This window comes from Falco naumanni, chromosome 8, assembly GCF_017639655.2.
Source record: "Falco naumanni isolate bFalNau1 chromosome 8, bFalNau1.pat, whole genome shotgun sequence".
NCBI lineage: Eukaryota > Metazoa > Chordata > Aves > Falconiformes > Falconidae > Falco > Falco naumanni.
Window position 1 is genome coordinate 65,118,386 of NC_054061.1, and position 27,383 is coordinate 65,145,768.

Consider the following 27,383-nt stretch of genomic DNA (forward strand, 5'->3'; position numbering starts at 1 on the left):
TACAAGATTCACTTTATACACAGGTACTAATTTAAGGCATGTGAGAGACACATGGCTTGAACTATGTGCACCATAAAACTTTAATGGTGCAGTTGTAAGGTTTATATTAGTACAAAGGTTAAAAATGAGCTGCTAATGACAAGTCTATTGACAGAAATAGGAATTAATTTCTTACCTACAGCTTTTTAGTCTCAAAACTGACAAGTATGCATTTGTTGATTACAATGCAAACTGATTTTTCTGTCTTGAGCTGCCCCTTTGGGTTTCAGTACAAGAATCAAAAAAGATCCTTACCAAGTCGGTGTGATACAAGCATAAGAAAAACCCTGCCATTTTTAAGAGTCTACCATGTCAAACCAATAATTAAAATGCATCCACAGAACTGTTAAAACCGTTAATGAACAGGAAAAGAGAAGAAGAAGAACCCCATCAAACTGTCTCCCCCTTATTTATGACTAATCATATCAGAAACTAAAACAACTAAACAAAGTCAGAAATGGGGGAAAGGGCGGGGAGGCGCGGAATTCCAAGAGGAATTTTTATAAGGTCTGTGACCTATCTAGCCTTACATCTAAGCAAGTAGTAACACAATCTAGTATTACACTCCAGGAAATGGGATGATCTGACCTAAGGTAAATACTTGTAGGATTCAACATCCAAAAAGATGGAGGCATCCGTGTAACCTAAAGCTTCTATACTCCTATAGAGAAGAGTTACAGAGTTAGAGGCCAGAACCTTAAGTAGGTCTTCTTTCTAACCATACATGCTTTATGCAGCTCTCATATACATATATGATATTAAACATTGAAAATACATATATATAATTTTTTTGAGCAATAAAAGCCCTACATTTGACCAACATAACAGCAGCTGTGCTGGTGAGACAAAAAGCCTTAAGCAGGAAATGCCCAGTGCAGAGCTGATCAGGTAAGGCATATAAGACTCCTCTTTCAGTATGCATTCTCACTCACAGGTACATGAAGCTTAGGACTTTCATACCATTAGCAGTATGTTTCATAGACTTTGATGTATTCTTCTTTTATTAATTTGTCTGTTCACCAAAAATCTTGGTACCAAGAATTTCCTGTAGCATTCACTGTCACTCTTCTGCTGTGCTGTCTGAAGACGTACTTCAGTGGTTTGTTGTGAACCATCCCTCCTCTTAAAATTTTGGGAAGTCCCTTGTTATCATCAGAGGGACTGACATTTCTACAAGTGACTCGTTTGACTGTTTGATAAATGTGCAACGCCATGAATCTGTATTGACTGTACAACTTCACATACTTAGACTTAAGATATTTTACTCTAGTATACCACTAACGCAAAACACAAATTTGACAGAATTTTCTACCCATACACATAGCTGCCTTAAGAGAGCATCACCCAAGAAAGGGTGAACACGTTAGTTTTATTGCTAACACACAGTATTCTGTCCAATGAAGCACACCATTTTTAAACCACTGATTACATAAGCCATAACATGACATCTACATAAAATAAAATTTTGCAATCAGACAAATCTCTTCTTATACAAGAGTCTGGTGTAAGTACCTTGTGTAACAAGGCTTCTGATTGACAGCCCAGCTACTTTAAGCTAAAATCCTGCTTTTACAGAAGAAGCAAAGAGACTCCACAAGAGAGGGAGGGAAGAAAGCTGACACTAACAATGTTGATACGAGAGAAGTCCATTCATTTGCAGCACACAGATTTTTACAAGCCATACAGCTAAAATACCTCACCACTTAATTTTTGTTTTGGGATCTAAATGAAATTAGAAGTCCACAAAGCTTCTATTGCAATCACTTTAATAAAACAATGCTAGGGCTTTCTCTATCAAGTTGAGCATATATTATCTACCTTATTTATTCCAGTATTTCATATATACACAGTACTTTATGTTCAAAAGATGCATAAGTATACTTTTTCTTAATTTTTACTTAGTAGAAACTCCTATCTAAAAGTGACACTAATTATTAAAGCCATCTGTTACAGTAAATGTTCAAATCCTCCGAGACAGAAATGTACTCTTATTTTATGAAAGGCCTAACACATTTCAGATGTTCAAATAAAAATAGTGTTTACTAAATAATTCCAAAATCACAGAATAAATTTGTAGGTTTTCTTTGCAAGAAAATTAAGCATGATGCTAGCATAAAGAAGAAAGAGAAGAAATCTCTGAAAACAATAAATACAAGTTTATCTGCAAGGAGGTAACACATGCAAGAAAAGCTAAACAAATATTATCAGAAACCAGATATATATAGCAGCATAGCAATAAAGAGTGTTTCTACTAGATCAGAGATGACAGCAGCCCAAAGCTGCTTCCTATTTGAAATTAGCTAGTCTAGTTCAAGTCCCATTAAAAACAGTGGGAAAAAATAATTTACTTCAGCATAAGTCAGATGAGACTCAATCAGAGCAGTTACTGAGTTTATTCTACTTTCTTCCAAATGAATATTTTAGAATATTAGTCTTCTAAGTGAAACCATGCTCCCTAGAAAGATACAAGATATATCCAGTCACTGGTGCTGCAACCATGTAAATAATCCTAATTCCTAGTAGTTGTCATATTAGTTGTGCAAAAGGTTTAACAACTGTAAAATTCTTAGATGAAAATCTTTTTGTGGCAACCACTGCAGCCACACTTTTGGTGTGTTCAGAGCTTTAAGTCCATAAGAAAAAGCTGCCAACACGAAGGCACTAAACCACAAATATTTTCACATGCACAAACACCTAAGTTTTTCCTATCAAAGTATACTATGATTGCCTCCCACCTGAAAACACGAAACTTGACACTGTAAGAAAGAACAAATATCTTCCTTGCATCCTAGTTTTCTGGCTTTTCAGAGAACCAGCTTTTTCCAATTAGCTCTCTGAATATAAATATTGAGAAGGCACTGGATAAACAGAGGAAATGGAGCTTTTGTCACCAGTAGTGAGTATATCCATGAAGCAGCAGACACTACTTTAATTCCAAAGATCTTTCAGGCAAAAGTCAAAGGAAACTGAGTAGCACAGCAGCCAGCCAAAAAAATCCAAAGAAAAAAGTATTTTATAACGTATCTCTTTTCCAATAAATTGAAAACTTATATTAAACAGCATTCCTATTAGCATAACAATTACAAATTTAGCTTTTACAGGTTTAAATATACAGTAAGTGAGAACAATATAATTTGCAGACTTCATTTTTACACCTCACAGAGATGCAAACTAGTCATGCTTTAAGGAAGCTGATGAATAGCTTTAGTTTGACTTATTTTACAAATTTGCCAAATCCTAAGAGCCACATATTGAAGTGAAATATAATGTATTATAATACGCAGGACAAAGAGTGGAAATGCTTGCCTTTTTGAAGAATTCAATTGTGGTAGAAAATAACGGGCTCATTTTAAGCTTAACTATAACATAATGGGTGAAATTAGTTATTATTTGAAGAGTAATAGGTTTGGGCAGTGCTTGGCATTGCAAAGGTGATGTCATTTTGTTTCAAGGCTGAGCTTTCCAAGTTAAACCTAAACCGACCAACATGAATATTCAGTATTTACATTTCAGTACTGGGTTAGCTTAAAATCCATACAGCATTCATGTCTAAAACCATAAACGAACTCAAAAAATTGCAAAACTAAAAAAACCTAACAGTACTTCAAACAGCACTTTAGTTTAGAATTAATTCAAATGATGCAAAAATCAATATATTATACAGTTAAATAAGCTGTTTATGAGCAAGATTAACTTTATGACTAAGTTGTACAAAAAAATTACTTGTCCATCAAGTTTAAGAATCCAGCAAGTAAATTTTGATAAGTCTACCACTTAAGCTTTATCTTCATAAGCTATCAGTTGTCCTTCTAACAAATAATGCCCTGTAAAGCATATTTTTAAAACCTCTCAAGAGCCAAGTACTACCACAGGATTATGTAGAGTAATGAATTTACTATGGTTATACTCCTCACATGCAAATAAGTTTGGAGGACGTGCAACAAGGAAATACAAACTGCCTTAATAAGCAGAACCTGAAGTTAGTCATCTTTGAGTTTGGGATTGCTTATCTTATACCCGATATCACAATCAGGCCCAAATGGCAGCAGTTCCAAAGAGCAGTATTTGGCAGGCATCAGTGTACAGTAACATAAGATTACTGTCACACCCTTAAGAAAATACTCTTTGCAAATCTGGTTCTTCGCATCATTAAAAAAATAAATCAAATGCTTATTCTCAAAGCAAGGAAAGATTTTACATTTTCAGAAGTATACATACACAGATACATATATACTAAAAGACAATCGCAGCAATGGTGGCTTGAGGTTGGAGACATAATACCAATGGCTTCAGTACAAAGAAAATGGCCCCTACGCAAGTTATTTGTAACACTGAAATGAAGCTGGCAGCTACAAAGCTTTATTTTTTTTAACTGCATGAGCATTATGCAATCTCCTTTAAGCTCATTCAAGCATTCAGCTTCCAAAAGCAGTACTTAGGAAAATTAAGAACTTACTTGCCATACAGTTGCCATTTAATTTATAAATACACAAGAGATCACAGATGAGAAATCAAGTATTTTGAAGCATTTTATCTAAAGTAGTTTACACAGCAGTGAATAGTATGCAGAAGTTGTATTTCACACACTTTCCCAGAAATGCTCATTGCAGAAGCCAACAGAATAGAAAGCTCAGTTTAACGTCATTTACAAAATTAATTATGTACAAGAGTAAGCTAAGTTTTCATTGCATATAATTATACTTTGGGGCCCCAGTCCTGCTCTTGTTTACAGCAGTGTAAACCGAATTACAGAAACATGATACTACTATATGCAAAAGAAGATGTGGTTAATTTAAGAGGGTTTAATAAACTGACTCCATCTTCCACTGTAATAAGCTACCAGGTAAGAAGCACATTGATCTACTGAGTTTCACTGTAAGGCCTACTTTGCCTCTGTGATGACCTAAAGGTGGTTTAAAACATGCCAAATCCAGTGTAACAGTCAGCTGTGGCAAGTAAAATCTAGCAGACAGCATAAACTGTATTTTTGGGAGCAGACAGTGTTGTGTTTTATCAGAAAGGCATTAAAGTAACTGTCAAAAAACATGAGAGTAAAACGAGGTGGTACCACGTTAGACTACATTAGAAAGAAGAATCAAAGACCCTTCCTCTCTCTCTCCACTTCTCAATTATGCTAGCAGTAGTTGTAGAGGTAGAAGATACAAGAATATGAACAAAAGTCTTTTTTAAAGTCTCCTACCTCATTATTTGGGTCTTGAATGATCTTATAAAGAGCTGGTACCAGTGTTTTTTTTCGGTGCAATGTAGCTGCATAGCTGGAAATTTGCGTTTCAGGTAATGCCTAAAGAAAAAGGGGGAAAAAAGGCAAAAAAAGCATTACCCTGATAAATCAATGCTTCCAAGTATTAAAGATCTCCACAAAAGGATTCAGTTTCATCTCAACAGCAAGAAAAATTCTTGAAGTTTAGTAAGTTTTCAGACTCAAAATCTATTTATTAAGTACAAGTTCTTCTCCAAATGAATAGCATTTGGGGACACTTTCAGGGTTAAATCAAAAAGCAGTTTCAGATTTATCTTTCATAAAATCACTTCCTCCAGCTTGACATGAGGACTCTCTTTCTTGATATTCTATTTAATAGGCATTTTTCAAAGTCTTTATCAAATCAACTGGAATTATTTAAGAGGTATGAATAATCTAGAACGAGCATGGACAGACTCAAGTCCCATCAAGCAACCACATTTGGGGATTTTGTATCCTTGGCTCCTCAAGAAATGTCCAACAACAGCTCATAATGGCTTACTGTGTATCACCAATTACTTAAATTAAGAATTAGTAATTCCTCATGTAACAGAATTGTTTCATCAGTCATGAAATCCAGTTTTCTTGTTTATGCATTATCCTGTATTTTACTCATCGTTAATTATCAACAGGCAAACAAGCTTAAAATTACTCTGGATTCTTCAAGATAAAAACAATTTTTACCCCTCTATGGTCTGGATAAAAACAGAGCCAAATATTTTAATATTTTTTCAACTCCAAATTTAAAAATAAAAAACTTGCCCCATCAGAAATTAGGGCAGCATTATCCAGCTGTCAGTTAAATTCTAACAGCTTGATCTACATAGAAGTATACACTTTAAAAAAACACATTGCTATAGCAGTGTTCTGCTCTATAATAATAAACAACAAAAATAAACTATTAAAACTATGCATTGCATATTATGTACCAGCTGGCTCTTTTACTGAGACCTTTGCATGCTTTATGCATTAGAAGAATTTGAGAGATCAGGTAATAGATACTTAAAGCGTTGATTATTGGATATTAAAAAAAAAAAAAAATAATCAGTGGTCTGTGGCATAAAGCCAATGGTATAGCTATCATTTGTCTTCTTAGCTGACCTTGAATTCTGACAGCCATTCTTCCACAACACCTCGTTCTGATCCCAACATTTTCTTACTTCCTTTGCTTCTCTCTTACCTTTATGAGAGACAGAATAAAAGAAATTAAATAAGAGTTCTAGCAGCAAAACTTAAGTTTTGTAAAATCCTATGCCAATGAACAGCTGTTACTATATAATTCTATTGGAAATATGTAATCAAACAAAAGGAAAAGTTGCATTTTGGACAACTGGTTCTATTTCCTAACAATGATTAAACTGTTCTCTTCAGACTTGCAGAGGAGGAAAAAGGATGATTCAGTGCTTCAGGCCAAAATGTATATTATTAAAGAGAAACATATCATCTCATTCTTGCTCCCTTACCAAATATAGTACAAAGAAAAGACAAATGGAACAAAGTAAAGAGCATCATGGAACAAACCATGTGAGAGATTGTAATGACAGTTCTAGATACAGCTTGGAGTCAAGCAGTTTCGTAGCACCTAAGTTATTAGACATTCTAATAGCAGAACTTTACTCCTTAAACCTTGTTGTTAAAGAATTTTGAGGTGTCTCATTCCAACGGCAAAATTTAGCTCTTCTAGAAGTATGTTGGAATTCTCAGAAACAAAACAAAAAAAACACCAAACAAACATGCAAGGACAACTTGTTATTCATATTCTAACATCTTTTGAATTCTCATAAAATTAATTCTTAAGGGAACAGCAAAAATGTTATAAACACAAGGCATCACTAGATACTTTTGCTTGATGTTTAAATAGGTCTAAAGCAGTAAAGGGTCGTTTTGTCTTTCTGCATGATCTCAGTACAGGTTGGCAGTACCTGGAAGTCATTAAGATCCCAGAAAATTTTAGTTTGATGAAGTGAAATGAAACTGTAGCCTAATACTAGAGGCTAAGACCTAAGAATAGTGACTTGGAAAGGGATACATTGAGGAGACAGTAAAATATAAGAGCTGTTTGAAGCCATACTAGATATATGAAGACAGTGATTCTTAAAGCTAAGGTTTCAACAAAAGTTTATTTTTTACAGGACTGGAAGGTTAAAAGCTGCCTGAACAGAAACAAGAAACAGAAAATCTGTGAAGGGACATTGTATTTTAAGAGATACTTTGGTCACTTTTTTTTTTTTTTTTAAGAAGTTGATATTGCTATATAACAATTATATGCAACAAAGCTGCCACGTACTGTCATGTATCTTTACCGCATTTTCCCTAAAACCTACAAATAGCCATCAGATTCAAAGCTTTCCCCCCCCCCCCCCCCCCCCTTTTTTTTTTTCCTTCATAACAGTTGAGTTTTTCTGAAGTTCTTTTAGCCTGGGAAGGGATGGGGGGGTGGGGGAAGAGAAACATTTCCACAGCCAGATGACAACAAGATGAAGACCGCTACAATCATCTTTAATCCTAAAAACACTTATGCTCACCAACTTCATACAAGTAATGTCAAAAACACATTAAATGCTACTATTTTCAGAATTTGTTGTAAAATTTGTAAGATAAAGGCAGGTAAACATGAACTGAATTATTTAATTTCCACAATTTTCTTTCAGATGCGTTTTGAAAATTGTTTAGACTCAACCAAAAATTAGAAGTTTGATATACAAGTTACATCATGAAAGTGCTATGATTAATGGCTTTTAAATAGCCAGGCTACATGACTGGGATCACCTACTCTGGTCTCAGAACACTGGTATTTAAGAACACATCAGTATTTGTTAAACAGAAAATGAAGTAAGATACAAAAATTGTGCTGGGAACCTGTAAGTTCAATGTTAGCAATTTCATATGAAAAGGGCTACATACAGCTTTTCACATGGCTGTTGGCAGCAAGTCATTCAAAGAATATAAACTCCTGTGGGTAAGGAACTGTCTCAGATTTATAAAGTGTGTTTAAATACCCTAATAGGTATCAGAATCAGAAATAACATTAGATTAATTTAAATTCAACAAACACTTTGGTGACTTACTTCAGAAAAAGCGCTGACAAATAATTCTATACAATAATACAACACAACTCAATAGACCCTAGTGAACAAAGATTTCCAAAACCATACTTTTCAATAGATAGGGAAACAGCTATCAGTCACCAGAATTAGACATGGATATAAGTTAATTTAAAACACCACAGGACATGCAACAGAAAAAGCTGAGATTTAGTTCACTTTGCCTTGAAAAAAAGTATTTTCTACAGAAAGTGCAACATTCAACTTTACCTCTTCAAAAAGTCAGTTTTCTAGAGGAGGAAGAGGAGGAGGAATGCAGCAGTTTTTCAATCTGGGATGCATTTGTCAAGCCTTCAAGTACTGCCCTGTTTTCTGAAAAGTGAAAAGAAATTCCAATGATCAGAAAATAAAGAGAAATACAGTAAAGCAAACAGTAATATATTCTGACCTTACAAAACGAAGTTTATCAAATCCACTAAAGCTGGGTGGATCCTTCTGTATCAAAGCAATTTGCCATTAAAAAAAAAAAAAAAAAAAAAAAAGGCTCAACAGTTTTGCAGGGGGGAGAAGGGAGAAATTGCCTTCATCCAAAAAGAAGGCTTTGTCACCTATGTGGAAAAACCTTACTTATTAATGGTGCATAGTACTACAAGCACCGTAGAAAGGAAAACTGAAGTACTATTTCTTAATGAACAACAGTGCAAGAAAGATGTAAGATGAAAGAGTAGTATTTTTATAAAAATGTGAGCTGAATCAATACCCTGACTTTGAAGAACACATACCTCTTAAACAGAATATACTCAAGACTCTTCCTTACTATCATTGCTCGTAATACATATTCCTTATAGAGCCAAAATTTCAATGTCATTGCAAAAATTACGTATTACACTGAAGTTCACCTTTGACTGCAGGATCCCTTCATGCTGAGCATGAGGTAAACAGCACGCAAATGAGGCCACTCTAGCTAAATTAGAGGATTTCAGTATCTAGAGCACTCTAATAGGAAATTGAAGTATATGAACAATGGGTGTTTTCCATTCCATACTGCTTATTAAATTAATTCCTCTTCCAAATTACTGAATTACTGAAAGGTGCCCCCTCTTTTTTTTTTCACCTCCTCTGCACTAACTAGAGATAGACTAACAGTTGGTACCATCCTTTTCAGGCTAAATTGCAAGTGAATGCTTTTATCATGAGATGATATACACAAACCCATGTCCCTTACAAATTTCCTAAAATCAACCCTTTTTTTTTTTAAAAAAAAAGGCAATTCCTTGCAGAAATCTTAAATACACTTCCGAATGAATGGGATTCAAATCCTCCTCTTCTTTCCCTGACAGTATTTATGAGGGGTTTGAAAAAATAAACAAATTCTACCCTACAGGCACACTGTAGCTGATTATGTACAGATTTTTAAACATGCACAGGAGACTTGAAAGATAAATATACATATGTATTTAACTTATTATCAGTTGTTCCTCATAATCATCAGGCACGCATCTTCAAGACATAGTATCAGATTATAGGAGCTGATTCAGGACTTCTAGAAGCTTCCCAAGTTTTACAACATGCTAGGAACACCCTTTACATCCAGGCATGATATCTGATATACACCAGTCTCTAGAAACGTCATGTGATCCCATCTAGCTCTATGTTATTATGCTTGCTACCTAGATGTTCAGTTGTACCTAACCTGCTATCTCTAGCGTTAAAACCAAAGATACAGATCCTGGACGTTCAGAAGGTGGACCTTTCCAGAGCTGCATTAAGTTAGACATTTTTTTTTTTTTTTCTGCATAGGAACTAGAGTTATTTTAGCCCCAAAGCATGAATCACAGTTATATAGCAGCAAACCAGACAAGGGCATTTCTATTTCTGTACAGTTTTCCACACAAAAAACTAAACACAAGCAGATGTGCAGAGACCTGGTTGGAGAGTCTGACTGTAACAGTTCAAATTTTTTCATTCGTTTGTCAGTTTGCTTACAAACCAAATCTCAGGTCTTCTAGAACTAAATTTAAGTAGAGGGTAATTTTTTGAAAAACAATTTACATAGCATCACAAATGGGGCATAGGGGTTCAAACAGTTTTACACACAGAAAGTAGTAGATATCTGAGCAAACATCAGCTGTAATGGCCAAAAATTCTCCTCTCCCCCAAATGATTACTTCAGCTCAGATGATCCTGTTAAAAACTGGAGGCAAGTGGCTGCTCTCCTCTAGCAATTATATCAATTTGAGATTACATCAACTCTGTATGAAGTCGACTAGTTCCTCGGAGAAACCTTGGAAGGGGGAATTAAGATTATGCTTAAAAACAAGCTAACAAAACCCAAAAAAAGAACAACAAAAAACCCCTTGCAAAACACAAATCCCCCTTCTCTTTACACTCCAGTGAACATCAATGTGTATGAAACTACAGCACAGCTCCAACAGGAAAGCAAAACATATTCGATAAAGCCACACTGAGCAAAGCACCAAATACTACTGTATATTTTAAGTAACAAGAAGCATTCTTTGCCCTATAGCACTACAATTCAGAGCAAGACTGCAAGGAGAACACTAAGCAAGCTAACTGTCGCAGAGATAAGGAAAATCATGAGGCTATCAAGAAACACATGCATCAGGCCAGTAAAAACGTAGTAGTCTGGAGAAAGAGAAGAATATGACAAATAAGTGAAATCACTGAATTGAAAAATTAGCAATTCTCCTGAGTCAGGATTTAGCCTGGCATATCTAAAGAAATTACAAAAACACCAGGAATCACAAGAATGATTCAAGTGTCTTACTGTGAATGCTATACAGATGCCAATGTTCCTACGATGGCAAGTCAAAAATTTCAAGTGTCATAATGGCCTAACACCTAACCCACCTAAGAAATTAAGTTGTCTTACAGAAGGCTATTGCACGTTAGAGAAAGTCCACATAAAGCAGTTTGTCTAACAAGTCAACTCACATAAAGCTAACAACTGAACCTGTGCTTGTGTCAAAATTTGGGCTGATATTATAGTTAAGCCCATCTAGTGGCTAGCTACCATGAAAAAGAAAAAGGGACCTTCCCCTCCAGTATGCCATGTACTTCTCTACCAATGTCTGTGCCACGCTCTGATGTTCAAGCAAGCCCTGTCTGGGGATGTTTTCCAGTATAAGTCAGCTTCAGAACCAAAGCCATACCTGCTGCCTAGGAAAGTAGCTACCTTGAGAACAACTGCTGAAGCACAGAGCTTATACTATGCCCTTTAAGAACAACACAAGAAAAACTCCATTGCACAGTGTTTCCTTACATATGGTACAGTAAGAGTTTAACGGTTCTACTTTGAACAAACACAAGAATTTTTGTTGAGGCTGCATGTGATAATCTCCAGAGTATGCAAAGGATTAGAATGCGGGGCACCTACACAGGAATCCTGTGCTTTTTCATCCCTGAAGAAGAGAACAGCATACAGTGCTTGTTGTGTATTTGTTAAAAGAGTGAGGGGAAGTGAGCTTTACATAACAGATCTCTTTGGGCCATCTCTACTGTACAATCTATCCATTTTCACTCAATGAAAATTCCAAGTGCAGCTTTGTGTGATTGTTTCTATAAATACAGCTAGTTATTCTGATGCTTTCAGCACATTTTTGACAGGGTGTACATTAAAACAGGGTGTACATTAAAGACCAATAATATGAACTATATCCCGGGAGGAAAAGGACCTTATCTACATGTCAGTCTTGCACCACATTTACAGAAAAATATAAACACAAAATATTCATTTCTCCAATGCTATGTTTGCATTTTTCCCAGAAGGCTTTTTCAGATGTTAAAGCTTGATTTGCTCACGCGGCTTAAAAGAGATGTAGACACATAGCTCTGCTGTATCAATACAGAAGGAGCCCACACCTAGGGTAATCCAGCTAGGATTACTCTACTAGCTTGGTTTTAGGGCAAATCACCTCTCCCTTTCAAATTATCTGCCTGGATATTAACAACATTTTTAAGGACTCATACAAACAGGCAACATAGTCACGTCATGGTACACTAACTCAGCACTGACACCCTACACGAACACTTAACAAAAGCACAGCGAGCATCCTGGCCCGGTGCCTGGTGGCTGTGCCTGCCCACCGTGCCCATGCTCCAAGCCTCCTGTCAGAGCAGGGAGCGCTGCCCTGTCCTGCATCCCACCAGCCAGGCTCCCCCCAACACACCCTGCGCGTCTGTCGAAGAGGAACACAAGCACAACAGCAGCATGACTGTCTCGGCCTGGCACACAGACTGTATTCTGGGATTTTCGCGTGACCGTCTGGTCTGTAAAGCACACCTTGTGCTCATGTTCATTCCCTGGTTTGCTGTACCTTTGGGGAGAAGCAAAAACAATAAATCAAGCACCATGTGGGTGTATCTCTAAAATCAACTGGTTCAACTGCATTAAATCCTGTGCATATTTATTGAAGCGGCCTGAACTAAGAGTACTGAATTTCATTTCCAGAGTGTTCACGTCTCTCCCAAAGCAAATAAAATACAGAGAATATAAGTGATTTCTCATGTTTACTGTAAAAAGCCTAGATTTTTTTTCTATTATGGCTCAAACATTCTTATAATCTATAGGGACTGTAACAGTTAAACTGAAATCTAGTTGTTAGCAACAGTAATATTTAAATATACTAAAAATATTGTTACACATGGACTGATCGTTAGGATTCCTTAAACACCAAACAAGCAAGAAAGTTTAAATTCCCACTAACAGACAGAACAGAGAAGTTACAGTTGGGACCACAGTCACTCAACATTTAAATCATCAATTACTCAAAAGCTTCCCCAAAAAAGCATTTAAAATAAAAATAATAAAAAAATTCTCCTAAACTTACTCATTTGGCATAAAGTGGCAAAATGAGATATAAGGCTGTTAAATCATTAGACCTGGAATCTTTATGCTTAAAATTAATGCTACAATACTCTGTCCTCAAAGGAAGTCACAGTCTTGCATTGTGTACCTGCCAATTACAGTTGAGATCTAAACAGAATTTTACTAAGCAAAAGCACTCTCCTAGCTCATGCTAGTATGAGACAGCACTTCACAACTCTGACTTTCCAAATGCACTTAGAATGACAGTTTGGGGGGGGGATTGTGGCATGTAGTGATAGGATAATGGCTTTAAGCTGAGAGAAGGTAGATTTAGGTTAGACATAAGGAAGAAATTCTTCACGGTGAGGGTGGCGAGGCGCTGGCACAGGCTGCCCAGAGCAGCTGTGGGTGCCCCATCCCTGGGAGGGTTCAAGGCCAGGCTGGACGGGGCTGGGAGCACCCTGCTCTAGTGGAAGGTCTCCCTGCCCAGGGCAGGGGGGTTGGAACTAGGTGGTCTTTAAGGTTCCTTCCAACCCAAACCATTCTATGATTCAACTAGTTATAAAATACGTATAAACCTATACTTTTTACATGTATATGTAACTGAAGTTACAAACAGACTGAAATACCATGACCTTACATTCAAATGACAATCCTTTTATTCACTACCTAGAAATAGATTCCCATTTTAAAGATATCGTTCACATAATTCACCATTCTCTGTATCATTGACTTTGAAAATACCAGTCTGAAATAAAACTTACTACAGTAATATACTATCAAAACAGTGAAATGTAAAACTCTGAAAACTCATAGAATCATAGGATGGTTTGGGTTCGAAGGTCCCTTCCAACCCCCCTGCCCTGGACAGGGAGACCTTCCACTGGAGCAGGGTGCTCCCAAGGGACGGGGCACCCACAGCTGCTCTGGGCAGCCTGTGCCAGCGCCAGTGCCTCATTACCCTCTCCCTCCTTAACTGCTCAGTATATACAGCTTCATCCAGCTACTGTCAAATGACATGCTAGACCATATTAAACAGCCATGGTATGTTCTGATTTCTACAGTGGAAAAAGGATTGACTCTTCAGCTAATCTAATCCCAAGAGAAAAATAAGACCTGCCTTGGGAATGTTCAATTTTGGTAGATGACTTCTTGTACTTATTTAAAAGTACATGTATTACAATACATGTTTCTTAGAATAAACATATCACAAACTCCACTGTGATTCCCTTCTATCCATCTACAGAAACATATTATTCTATCACAGTCATATTTAATAAACACTTACATAAGCTCCCATTTTGGTAAGGACATAAAAAATTAATTAGAAAACCGTTGTCCTCAAAAAATCAGAACTACAACTGCAACTGGGCGTTAGAAACAGGTACAAGTATTTTGCCAGAACGTTCTTGGCCGCACAGCTCCACAGTACAGAGAAACAAACTTCTACAAGGTACAAAACTGACAGACAAAAAGAAACAAAACATTGTCTGGACAGTTATTAATTTACATCATCAGCTCAAGCAGAGCCTTCTTCCAATTCCAGTTCTTGGGTAATTTAATTGCAAGCTTAAGCAGCCAGACATGCATTCCAACATTAAAACATAAATGCTGACATATTCTATATGTGGGATTTAGGTTGCCAGCCTTATTAGACAAACTTTAGTCATGCAGAACAACTTGGGTAACATATTTCTTCCCTGCCCACTCTGGCTCACTAGTAATAACCAGTCTAAAAAAACCCTTTTTTTTTTTTGATACCAGCAACAAAGTTAGTTATGTGAAAATGATGGGAGAAAGCCTTACCACGGTGAAGTCAAACATGATTGACAAAACTCTCGTAAATTTTCATTATACCATATGTGCACAGTGAGCTCGTTCCTTATCAAAAAGGCCACATCCATTTCAGTTGCTGTCAAAAAAAGGTAAAAGACATAGCACATCTGCTCCAAAAAGCCTCCTCTAAGTCATTTTAAGCCTTAAATTATCTTCTGTGCCTTTTCAAGCATCAGAAAGGTCAGCTGACAAGCATTCTATCTTTCTGCAATTACTACAGTGAAACTGTGCTTTGCAGATACAAAATTGCTGAAGACAAACAATTAGGGCAGTGTGAATGAAAATACAACACTGAAAATAGACACTTTATAAAGAGTTTTGAAAAATATTTTACAGCTGATGTTTTCATTGTATTGCACAGAGAAGTTGTAGAGAGCTATAGAAGTCAGGTGACTAGAGAAAAATTTAAGTCCTGTTTGCCTCACAGTGTCTAAGAACTAGAATAAACCACAATTGTACACTTGTAGCTAAATTCTCCTGTTAGCAGTTCATGCAATGAATGAAACAGAAGAGTTAAGATGATCAAGAATGTGGAAGGAGACATTTATCTTCTGTATAGGAAGAAAGTACTCCTCTACTTTACTTACAGGATTTGGGAAACAATAAAGAAATTATCATGCAGCCCTAAATACAGCAAAACACATGTTAATTTTTCTATTCTAAAGACTCACCACACTTAAAAATACATATATACACACACACACAGAGACTAGCCATAGAAACGTTACCTTAGTCTCTCAGCACCAGTCTCCTTATAAACAACTTCATGTAGTCATCCTACACTAAACCTAAAACATTCTCTTGTCAGGATCCTGTGCGATAACCCACTCTACTGTAAACAATAGTCTTGTCCTCCTTTTGCATCAGTTCATATGCAGGAACTCTTCCTATGCTAGTTTGTCTGCAACTCATTTCTTTACTTACAAAAACATTTCCATGCAAAGTACTTTCCATGTAACCCTACCTCTCCCAAACTCCTTGGTTCACAGTTTTCGTTTGTGAAGTAAATTAAATCTAGAAAGACTTAATTAAAGCTAGAAAATGCATAGTAAAAAATGGAGCATAAAACAAAAACAAAACAAAACAAATCTAACAGGAAACTAACACTTGCAAAATCACAACTAAGGGACACTCAGTGCTAAGTACTAAAAATGAGCAGCAAGGAGTAATCTTGAAACAGAATTTTTGTGAGAAAACCAAACCTACCAAACAAACCATCAACAAAAAAACCCACACTACCAAAAGACCCTCAAGCACACACTATAGAACATGACTGCCTACGTTCTACTGAGAAAGATCGCTACCTTACCTGCAAAGGAAAGAAATGCATACGGGAACAGTTCTAGAAATACAAACTGTAGATTCTAAGCAGCTTCTCATTTTCAAGCTCTAAAATCGTCACTTGATAGAAATAAATGTCTGTTATATTATGAAAAAAGCCATTAAAAAAATTAAGTCCTCTATCAAATCCAGACTGATAGAACACCAGTATTACGTATTTCTCATTGCACTGTCTCCTACAACTGTAATTCACACAAAAGGTTAATTAATTAATCATGTAACCTAAATTTCCAAACTTCCTTTCTTCTACCCTAAATATTGCCAAAGAGCTGTAACCTAAAGGATCTTCTGCTGAAGTAATGAAATCATCATTCTAATTTTTCCAACTTCCAGACAGTAAAGCCTTCATCTCCGGAAAGTAAAGTCTAAGTTAATGAAACTGAGGTGACAGACTCCTGCCCCCCCTCCATACACTTACTTAAACATCCACAAACTCTTACATGCGTAGAATTTTCAAATTTATCTCAATGTACTTCAATTTCAGCTAAAATTGTGTCATATTGCTGATTTTTTAAAAATGTTACAGTAAGAATACAAAGTTCCACTGTAAACTTACAAAATGCCAGTGTTAAAAGTTTAAAAAAATAATTATGAGCATTAGGATATATTCCTTTATTGCAAGATGCCATAGATTTCGTATGTGTGACTCAGATGCATCATTCACATTTAAGATGTATGGTTTTCAAGGATAAAGTTAATTCTGATTGATATTCTGGTCTTGCTTTTCCAATGCAAGTTCCTAGACTTAAAAAAGCAAATTGAACAATAAATACAGTTACAGGAATCATCACTGATCTCACCACTACTCATCAAGATAGCACAACTTCAGAACACATCTGTTCTGCTTGATCTAGTGCAGTACAGGGGGCAATCAAGCCCTGCACACAAAACATGAAAAGGACTCAAGCCACACACAGAGGCTACTTGCTATTCACAGGTAAAGCAAAGTAGCATCAGGAATCCAGAAACAAGACCTGCTTCAACTTACAGAGTCAAAACTGCTCGTACTATAGCTGCCTTTACTACTTCTGCCTGTCACTTTATGGGAAACAACTTGCCTTATTCCATGTTGTGCATCACAGCATTATTTCAGTATCAATCATTTTCAATCTCACACTTGTTTTCTGAAAGTTAGGAAGGGATTTTAAGAACTGCAATGAACAATCTCAGCAAATGAGAAGAAAACACTGTTATTTTATATTGAGATTAGACAGACCATGCAAGTCAAAATTTCTACACGTAAGATGATCTTGACCACCATAATTCTGTACAACATAGTTCACTAAGAGCTACCTTAACATCAGCTATCCATAGTTGACCCAATTGATTAAGGTAACTATGCTATAAAAACCTATGCTCATAACCAATCCTACTAACTTCACTAGGATTCCTCCAGAGCAAGAAGTTACAATGGCCTTTGTTGGACCATCTCCTCTGCAGAAAACCAGCAAAGAAAGAGTGCATCTAAAGAAAGCACAACCCTTTTTAATCACCTTTTCAGAAGCTCTCATGAAATTCTGAAATTCACCTTACCATATAACTGGCATTCTGTGGCCTATCACATGGAAGTATATGTTACTTCCCTGTGAAATAACTATGAGAATTAGAACATTAGTAAACTACTGTAACAACTACCCCAGGTTCCCCTTTTGTCTTGATATGAGTTTAATAATTAACCTTTACTGTTGAATAGTTAAACACGGTGCATATAGTTTACACAGTCCTTATTCTGCTATTAAACCAATTTTAAAACAGAATACGGACTGTCCAGTTTTAAGGAATAACTAGTTAATATTTTAGTGTAAAGTGGTGAATTTTTCATGCAATTTTAAATAGTGAGGAGCACTAATTTACTAATATATGGGGGAATGTTTCTTGCAGGGATGGTGGTGGGGCTTTTTTTTACCTGAAATTTAAAGTCTTTTTCTGGGGCTAAACTTTGCACACTATCTCTTTAGGAATATAACGCAAACCTAGCACAAGTAACTTAAATGCACCATATCTTTTATGCACCCTGTTAGACAAGACCTTCCACAATAATTTGCAGTTATCTAAGCTACAGCTCAGTAAACCCACTCACCCACAGACAACAAAAACAAGAACAGCGTTCCGTAGGTATAGCAACTGAAATGCACAGCCCTGTATCCCCTCCCCAACACAGAAACAAGAGCAAGATGTTAAACGCATACTACTTTTTTCATGCATATTTTATACTAATAGCCTGAACAAAATTCGAAGGTTTTTATCAAATACTGCCCTAATGTACCTTCAGAAAGCAGGAGTCTTTCACGATTACAAAGAATTACAGAATTAGCAGGCAGTACTGAAAAAAACCATGCAGATAGCTTCATGGGTACCCTTCCTCCAGTTTGTTTGGTGTGGAGGGAGGAACGGAATTATTTATACATGGTCAATTTTACAATGTTCTAGATTTTCAGACATATTTTCTTACACTCAACAAAACAACAGCAGAAATTCTCACCAAGGACTCAATGTTCTAAACTTCAGCCATAATCTCATCGTAAACAGAGAAACTCTGAGGTTTTATTTGTAATACTAAATAGTTTTCCTGCTATAAAAACAAACTTCAAAATCAGTTGGTAGAACGGCGTTTTTCCTTCCCTCAAGCCTCCCAAGTAAATTTACCTTTGGAAAAAGATTAGAAATAGCCTTATATGCAAATATGTCAAAGCCTTACATTAATGCTTTTTGCAATACTCATCTTCTTCAGCAAATACTATATATTATGTCAAACTGAAATAGATCCACATGAATTATACTAAATATAAATGGCTTCCTTACTCTTTTACAGGTAAGTCACATTGCCCATCTAAGTAACAGTTATGATCTTATACTTTTTTCTTATATTGGCAATACAGCAAGTTCAGTTCATTCTCTTCAAACACATTGTCAAAATTTTTTAATCAAAACCTGAGTTTAATTAAACAGCCTGTTAAAAGCATCACTCTCCCTATGTAATTGTGCTGATAGGAATCAGCAGCATTTACCAAAGTTCAAGCACCAGGCACCGGAAATTGTTAGATTACACATTTTTGATGTAAGGAATATATTTATCTAATGCCTTTCATACAGCATGCTTCACAAAACACGTGCGGTCCTTCAAGAGCAACTTAGAAGGTTTAGAAATATGGAGGTTATTGGAATGCAGACAGCGGACCTACAGAGAGAGCACTGAGTAACTTCTCAAAAAGTAGGGCTGATCAGGTCTAAAGCCAAAACACAACAAACCCCAAAACCACCACAACAACAAAACACCAGCAAACCAAAACCAACCCACATGTCCACATGTGACTACTTCTGTATACAAGGAAACTTTTCTGAACAAAACTCAAATCCAGACCTAACACCCTGGTACTTGCAATTATGTGCAGATTTGCAAGTTAAGATGCTTATGCAATAATTGTTTCTTATCAGTGAGCAGCAGGAGTTTATACTTGAGGGGAAATCCTCATGCTTTTTGCCTTATCTGCCAGCTCTCCAATTGGCACATTGAAAAGACTTTTGTAACCAGATTTTAACAAATTTGTTTCCTAGTCAGTTCTGTTTTATTTTAATAACTAAAACAAACAAAAAATTTGTAACTTCAAACATTCTCCTGCAATAAAAAGTAAATGCTAATAAAAACCTTTTTCCATAGATGTGACGCATATGCTTAAACATGCAGAATTTACTTATAGCAACATTATGCATTTCAGAAAGCTATAAAGTCTGCATTCACAAACAGATAATTATCACAATCTATTCAAAGTCAACACACATTACTAAAGCAGAATGGCAAAATGCCCCAATAGTTCATAGAAATAGCAATAAAGTAACTGCTACTGGAATTCTGCACAAAGTCAGTATATGCAGGAAAAATACTCTATCAAAAGCTACCCATTGGCATATGAGTTTGAAATACCTCAAAACTTGATAAAGCTGAAAACTCTTTTAATGGTGATTAAGGTACCCTCATTAGCATAATAGTGTTAATTTAAGATCTGTTTCCTCCTCTCTCACAAGACCAAAAATTTATTAACAAAATAATTTATCAAATACAGTCTCTGGTAAGTTACAGTCACAGAAGTATCATCAGTAGAGAAAAGCAGATGACCATCATACCCATGCACATCTCCACCACCCAAATGTGGTAATGTTCCTACAAAGTGTTTCAGTAAAATGACAAGCAGCAGTGCTGAAGAAGCTCTCTCCTAGCAGCTGGCAAAAAAACCCAACAAAACTCCCACACCCCCACTGACCAACAGATCATTTTAAAGCTTTCTGCATTTATTAGATGAAATTAAGAGCAGCCCACTCTTTACTTCAGTTTCCTTGAACTTCCTCTTACTTGTCTTATGAGCCCAGTATTCTCCTTTAGCATGGACCAATACCTGCAAGTCTGAGAAAAAGGGCACAAAGGAAATAAAAAACAACCTTTGAACATTTGGTTAATTATACATTGCTAAATAAAGGGGGTGGGGGGAACAACACACAAAACACCCTGTGACAATCAGCACAATACTTGATTACACAATTTCAGCAACATCAATGCCAATCAGTATTGGCTGCTAACCCCTAACTCAGTCTGCAGTCCTTAACCCAATTAAGACTGTGCACAACAAATGTGCAATACCACTCTTGCGCATTTATTTTTCTGCCTTAACATCATGAGTTTTATGCAATTTAAATATTTAAGTAGCTAGGGGGAAAAAGGGTAAAGTCATGATCAAAGTTAATTTATAAACATTATTATGGAATTTATTAGAGCATCTTCAACCATTTTCCTAAAAATTCCAGTTTGGGAATTAAGTTTGGGCTAACTTGCCAAGCTAAAAAATGGACATGAAACGCTAACATTTTAATTTCAGTTAAAAAGGGCAACTAGCCCTTTTTTTTCAGTTTTGCAACGTAAACTGTAAAAATTAAGTGCTAGAAACCATAGTAGACTTCTAGCTAACTGAAAGGAATTAACCTATAAAGATGAAAAAAGCAAAGCATGTACTCTCTCACAAAGTTTAGTGCAGTGCTTGATAGAACACAAGGTATGTGTGTATAATGCATCTGCCATTTGAAGGATTTAAACACCCAGATGCCTCAAAAACATCTTTCCATGGCTGAAGTGACTGTAACAATCTACTAAAGTTTCATTTCTGTATGTACAAAGAATGACTGCATACGTATTTTCACCACTGATGCAGAAAATGTGCACATTCTGTGATGGTCAGTTATTCTCACTAGGACTACTATAAATCTTAAAAGAACTACAATGCATATCCCAAGACCACTCAGCACCTGCACAAGCAAAAGGGCATCTCAGTTATTTCTGCAATTGGTCCCTTGGAGACTTGTCAACAATAAGCTGCGCCTAGACTGTTCACATTCCAGCAATCGGCTGGACGGACCAGGCAAATATTCAGCGCAAATTATTTTAAAATTTTTATTTGCTGTCTCAAGTTCTAAAGCTGATTATGGTGAGGAGAAAGAAAATCTTGTTCTCTCCTCTTCTCCCAAACAAAAAAAAAAAGAAAGCTAGGAAGTTCTCTTATTCCCCAGATAATGAGAGGCTTCCCAAACTCACCTGGCATTTACAGTAACCTGGGTTAAGGCAAAGTTGAAAAGTCACAGCACATGAAACAAGCCTTGGCAGGTGCACAGATGTAAGCAAACAGAAGAGGTAGTAGCCTGCTACTAGCCATCCTGTTCACTAGAGAATCATGAAATGCATGTGACAGTTATGATTTAAAGGAAGGACTGCTGTCACAGAATGTCTATGAAAATAAAGAGCACAGAAATAGAGCTTATGAATGCTTAGCTTAAATGAGTTCGCTATTTTAGGTATTCCTTTCCTACTTATATTCAACTTAGCCTCCAGCCCAGGATTCCCATCTCTGTACTTCCATAGGTAACACTGAACTGTTTAAGAGATTTTTCATTAAGCTCTTGCTACTCTGACATGGCATGTTGCAAGTTGCTTATGTGAAGTAAGCTACTAGAATGGCTCAGGTGAAGTCCAACTAAAACAGCACTTTGTTCTGTGATCTTCCCAAGAAATTGCCACAAATACGGTTTAATAACTTCCAGAAACTTAAGGATGTTACTATTTCAAACTATTGCACAGGTGCAACGTTGAAGACAGACTATCAGGTATGGTGGTTTGTCAGTTACATAATTATTAAATAGAGGGGACGCATAATTAACAATCTAGAAGCAGCTCTGGAACCTCAGCAATTTTGTCTAAGGCCTGCTCTATGGTAAGAAGAGGAAACAAGCAGCTAAAAAAAAAAATTTAAAATCCATGCACATAAGGAGCTAGTCATTTTTCCATTCCACATCCAAACCCCCTTCACTCTCCTCTGTGCCCGTATTTAGCTCACATCTCTATGCTGTTCTGGCTCAACCGACCATCTTTAAGAAAAAAAAGAAAAAAGAAAAAAGCAATGGAAAGTTCTCCACCGTCACACACAGAGAAACATGAGCTTTTACTAGGATAAAGTCTTTGTCAGCGTGCCTTAAATTTCTATGTACAAGGGCACATTATTATAACTTAAACTCCTCCATTCTTGTGGAATTTCACTACAGTAAATGGACTTTAACCAACGATCTATCTCACTGCTGTTATTAAAATATAAGAGTTGAAAAAATATTAACACCCTCTTTTACTCTTATACTGTCACTGTTGTACAAAGACAGACTTGTACTGTCAAGACTGGGTTCAACTACAAACACATTAGTTCTGTCTACTTGAAGTACACTTATACATATTTTAGCAAAGCAACATGGTTGTAACAGCAGCCTGGAAATTCAGACTTTATCCCGAATTCTGCAGAATATAAATCTTAGCACTGACTTTGCTGCCTAAACTCCCAAATTACCAAACTCTGATTTAGTGTTTAACTATACCTTCAACAAGTACATACACAAAGTTTAGGTCAAGCTGACCCACCCTCTCCAGTCATCAAAACTGATGAATTAACAGACTTCTAATCAAGGGAGTCAACCTTGGGAAACAAAGAACAGATAACGATAAGAACACCATTACCTAAATTATGCAGAAAGAAGCCTTCAAGTGAGAAAGTTCTGGTTGCAAGAGAAGACAAGCTGATAAGGTGTTGCAATCCACAGAAAATTAGTTCAAAGCAGGAGAAAGGTAATTGTGGTAACGGGATATCAAAACCTCCAACTCAAACGATAACCAACCTATGCAAATAAAAAGGAAATAAACGAAGCCATGAAGGAAAAAAACCCACACAGATTTTACACATATTTCACCTCATTATCTTTCAACCCAATAGCTTCTCAGCTAAATAATCGTTAAAAATCAGATCATTCTTTAAAACTTTCTCACTATCTTTCCAGATAGATGTAGAATAATTCCCCCACCGAAAATGGGTCCAGGAAAGACAGAAGAGGGAAGACCCTAAATATGATTACATTTTAAAGCTCAAACTACTAAACATAGAGAATAGAAATGGAAAAAAATCCCAGAAGTATCAACATTGCCCTGCATGATTCAGCAAACTGCAGTCATGTAGCCTGCACAAATGTCCACGTCATACATTTAACTTAAATATTCACAGGAACAGTAACGTATAACTATTTAAAGAATCCATTAACCATATACAAATGCAGACACTAATATGGAAGATCTAACCTGATCAGTTTTCTGAAGAATCACAGTAAGTAAAACAAAAACATAGCAAGATTGGTTAAATTATGGAGATTACACACAAGAACACAGACTTATTATTTCTGGATTGCAAAATTCACTGCTAGTCTAACATGTGTATAATTTATACAATATAAAATGAGATGTCATTAATTAATCTGTCCTGTAGAAAAATAATGCAGATTATGCAGAAAGCAGGAATTCCTGAAATAGTGTTTTAAACAGGTTTGAATGCTCCAACTATCACCATCAGATCCTGTGCTGAACAGTATTATGCAGCCATGGAACTTGGCATTTTCAAAGTAATGGTATTCAGTATTGAGAGAAAAATAAACAAATAGTTACCACTTTGCAATAATTATTCACTTGACATTTTGTGTCACTACCCTAGTGGGATCTCCTTCCAAATGTCTCTGGCTCTCTATTTTCACACAAAAAGAAGTTAAGAATTTTGAACCATAAAATCCGTATTGCTCTACAGAACCACACTAGGAGGTGAAGGTGGCAGATCTGACATAGACAGCGGGCAGCAGGGGCAAGCTGGACTGTCTGCAGAAGAACAGAAAACAATCAAGACCAAAAAGGTCACTTGACAATGATAGGTCTGTCTTTTACAAATCATCTGAATTGTGATTATGAATAAAACACCTGTTGAAGTAGATAACCATAAGTCATTTTTATTCCCATGAACATTTTCAAATAGAATCCATAGCATGGGAAACACAGGATCTCAGAGGAAAAGGATATCTCACAGTGACAGAGCAATGTTGATCTCACAGTGACAGAGTAATGTTGCTGTGGAGTTCAGCCTAGTCCTTCAGCAGGGTACATGAGATCCAAATTACGCTACACTGGCATTAAATGAAAAGACGCAGATTATAGTTTAAAAGTAGCAACACAGTTTGTTAGACAAATATGCTATATGTTCCATGACCACATAATGTATTATTCTTAAAACAGTATAAATGAAAATAAATGTCACACATTAAACATCTGTAGCACACCACCTCTATCTTCTTTGGCTCTACAGAAAGCAGAATATAAAAGAGTCTGTGCCCAAATTCATTACATTTGACAAAAAACCTAACACTAACACAAGAATTACTAATGGCCACACAGCAGTTTCCCTTGCAATACAAAACTTTTACTATGATTGACAGCCTGCAGTATGTGTTGGAACAGTTTGCAAACTCTATACTATTTTACCAAGCTCCTGATCAAGGCTTACATGTTTTCCTCTCTGTGGTATTGCTGGCAATACAGAATTTTGTTTTACAGTAGGGTTTTACTAGATAACTATATTTTATTTCATCAGAAGTGCCCCTCTACCTCTTGACCTTATATTTCTAGTTTAGAAACTGCAGTCCGAGTACAAAATACAAAAAAGGAGACCAAGTCACTCCATAAATCTGTCCTGTGGCTAAAGCTTTTTCTTAAAAAAAAAGTTGTATTATTTGTTTTGTTATTAGAACCATGAATTATCCAAGCCAAGGTGCAGAGAGAAAAATTCAACCAGCTTGCTGGTTTAGCTACACTTAGTTAAACAAACATGAACTCAGAATACTTTCTTACTCCTAAAAAAACTTTGCACCCATCTGGACACATAGTGAAATGTAAGAAATTCCATTTAAACATAAGAAAAAACTTGTTCAGCATGAGGGCGTTTGAACATTAGAACAACTACCCAGTGAGGTTGCAAAGTCTCCATCTTTGAATATGCTCAAAATCTAACTGGACAACATCTCAAGGTGCCTGCTCTAGTTGGCCCTGCTTTGAGCAAAGGGGTTGGATCACCAGAGGTCCCTTTCAACCTCAACCGTCCCACAATTCAGGTTTTCTTAAATGTCTACTTTTGCCAAAGATGATGACAAAAGAAAGGTTCAAGAAGAAACAACAGATCATTAGGATAATACCTGACACCTGCAAATCTTTCTTAAAAGTCATCATCTCTACTTTATAGTTTTACAGCCTACATGAAACGTGAACAATTTACACAACTCAGAAACTAATGTTTTCTTGAAAACAACTCTGCATGAAATTTTAGCTACTACAAGCAAATAACTGCAAAGGAAACACTGTGGAAAACAGCATTAAATAAGAATTACTTCTCACAACTATTCTATTTAGAAATGAAAATAACTGACCGAAGTAGCAAGTCAAACTGTACTACTGATGACTGTCTCTGCTCAAATGAATTTCCTGTGAGAAGAGTCACAGAACTTCTTAAAGGACCATTCCTATGGCACAGATGTCCTTCACTAGGAGTCAGCTGGAGAAGCCTCCAGTTTCCCTTCCTGATACTAGTTCATATCTTAATGTAAGGGAACAAGCATAAGGAAAATTAATGGAAGCTAAAATCAGTTTCCTGTCCAGACAAGTGTTTGAGTGAACACATCACCCTGGTCTTTAGAGATTCTGAACTCCTGTAAAACTGCTCAGGAAGGAGCCAAACAACTCTGTCCCTCCTCATACAGAAAACAAGGAGTATCACATGAAGTTTGCAGCTAACAGGCTCAAAAACAGAACAGAGGCATGATTTATTCACACAGCACATAAAGCATGGTGCTTATTGCCAAAAAACACGGCAGATGCAAAAACCATACACAGGCTCAAAGGCTTTTAAAAATTAAGTATAGCCATGCATTAAAAATCCATACAAAACATCATCCCCACTGAGAGACTGGGAGAGCTGACCTAAGGAGTAACCCTATACGCTTGCCTAGAAGAGAGTGTAATAATAAAGCACCTGCTGTCAAATACTGCTTAGCTGTGGGAAATAAGCAGGACTTGAAACAATGGTCCTGTCACCTACCAGGATCCAAGAGCTTTAGGCTTCAAGAGAGAATTGCAGATTAGCCCAGTATGGCTGTTCCTGTGAAAAACATGTCTTTGCACTGCCCCAAAAAACAAAACCCCAAACCAAACAGAAACAGTAAACTAAGATGACTGCTCCAGCACATCACTTCTACAAAATAGAGGTGAAACTATCCATATAATATCATATCCATATAATATCCATATAATAAAATATGCATATACTATCCATAAAATATTTAGCTCCCTAATGCTGCCTGAGAAGATAATCTGCTTCTCTACCTTTCATAGCCTTTTTTTAAAACCATGCAAAGAAACCAATGTGGACTAAAGACAGATCTTTCCCATCATTACTGTAATTTAAGCAGGACTGACCATTTTATTTAAATGACAAAAGGCTTCCAATGACTTATAAATGGCTACTAATACAAAGCTGGAAGAAAAGTAACCTGCAATTTCTGGAAAAAAAAGATGCAGTATTTCAGTATTTCAAATATGTATTAAGATATTGAGCCAAGAAACAAGCAAACAACCAGCCCCAAAATCACACCAAAC

The 27,383-nt window shown here is 36.3% G+C and overlaps 1 protein-coding gene across 9 annotated transcripts in view; it reads right to left on the bottom strand.

The window, feature by feature from the left end:
• Positions 1–27,383, bottom strand: part of FAM126B (family with sequence similarity 126 member B) — a 73,688-nt gene that overhangs the window by 43,698 nt on the left and 2,607 nt on the right. For all 9 annotated transcript variants that reach the window (XR_005829218.1, XM_040602715.1, XM_040602716.1 and 6 more), the window contains 3 exons: positions 8,614–8,715; positions 6,401–6,479; positions 5,240–5,341 (listed from right to left, as the gene is read on the bottom strand). Coding sequence is in view for 8 of the 9 variants with exons in the window: in XM_040602715.1 (XP_040458649.1) it covers positions 5,240–5,341; positions 6,401–6,451 (153 nt within the window). In the remaining variant the exon portion in view is untranslated. The remainder of the gene's footprint in view (positions 1–5,239; positions 5,342–6,400; positions 6,480–8,613; positions 8,716–27,383) is intronic.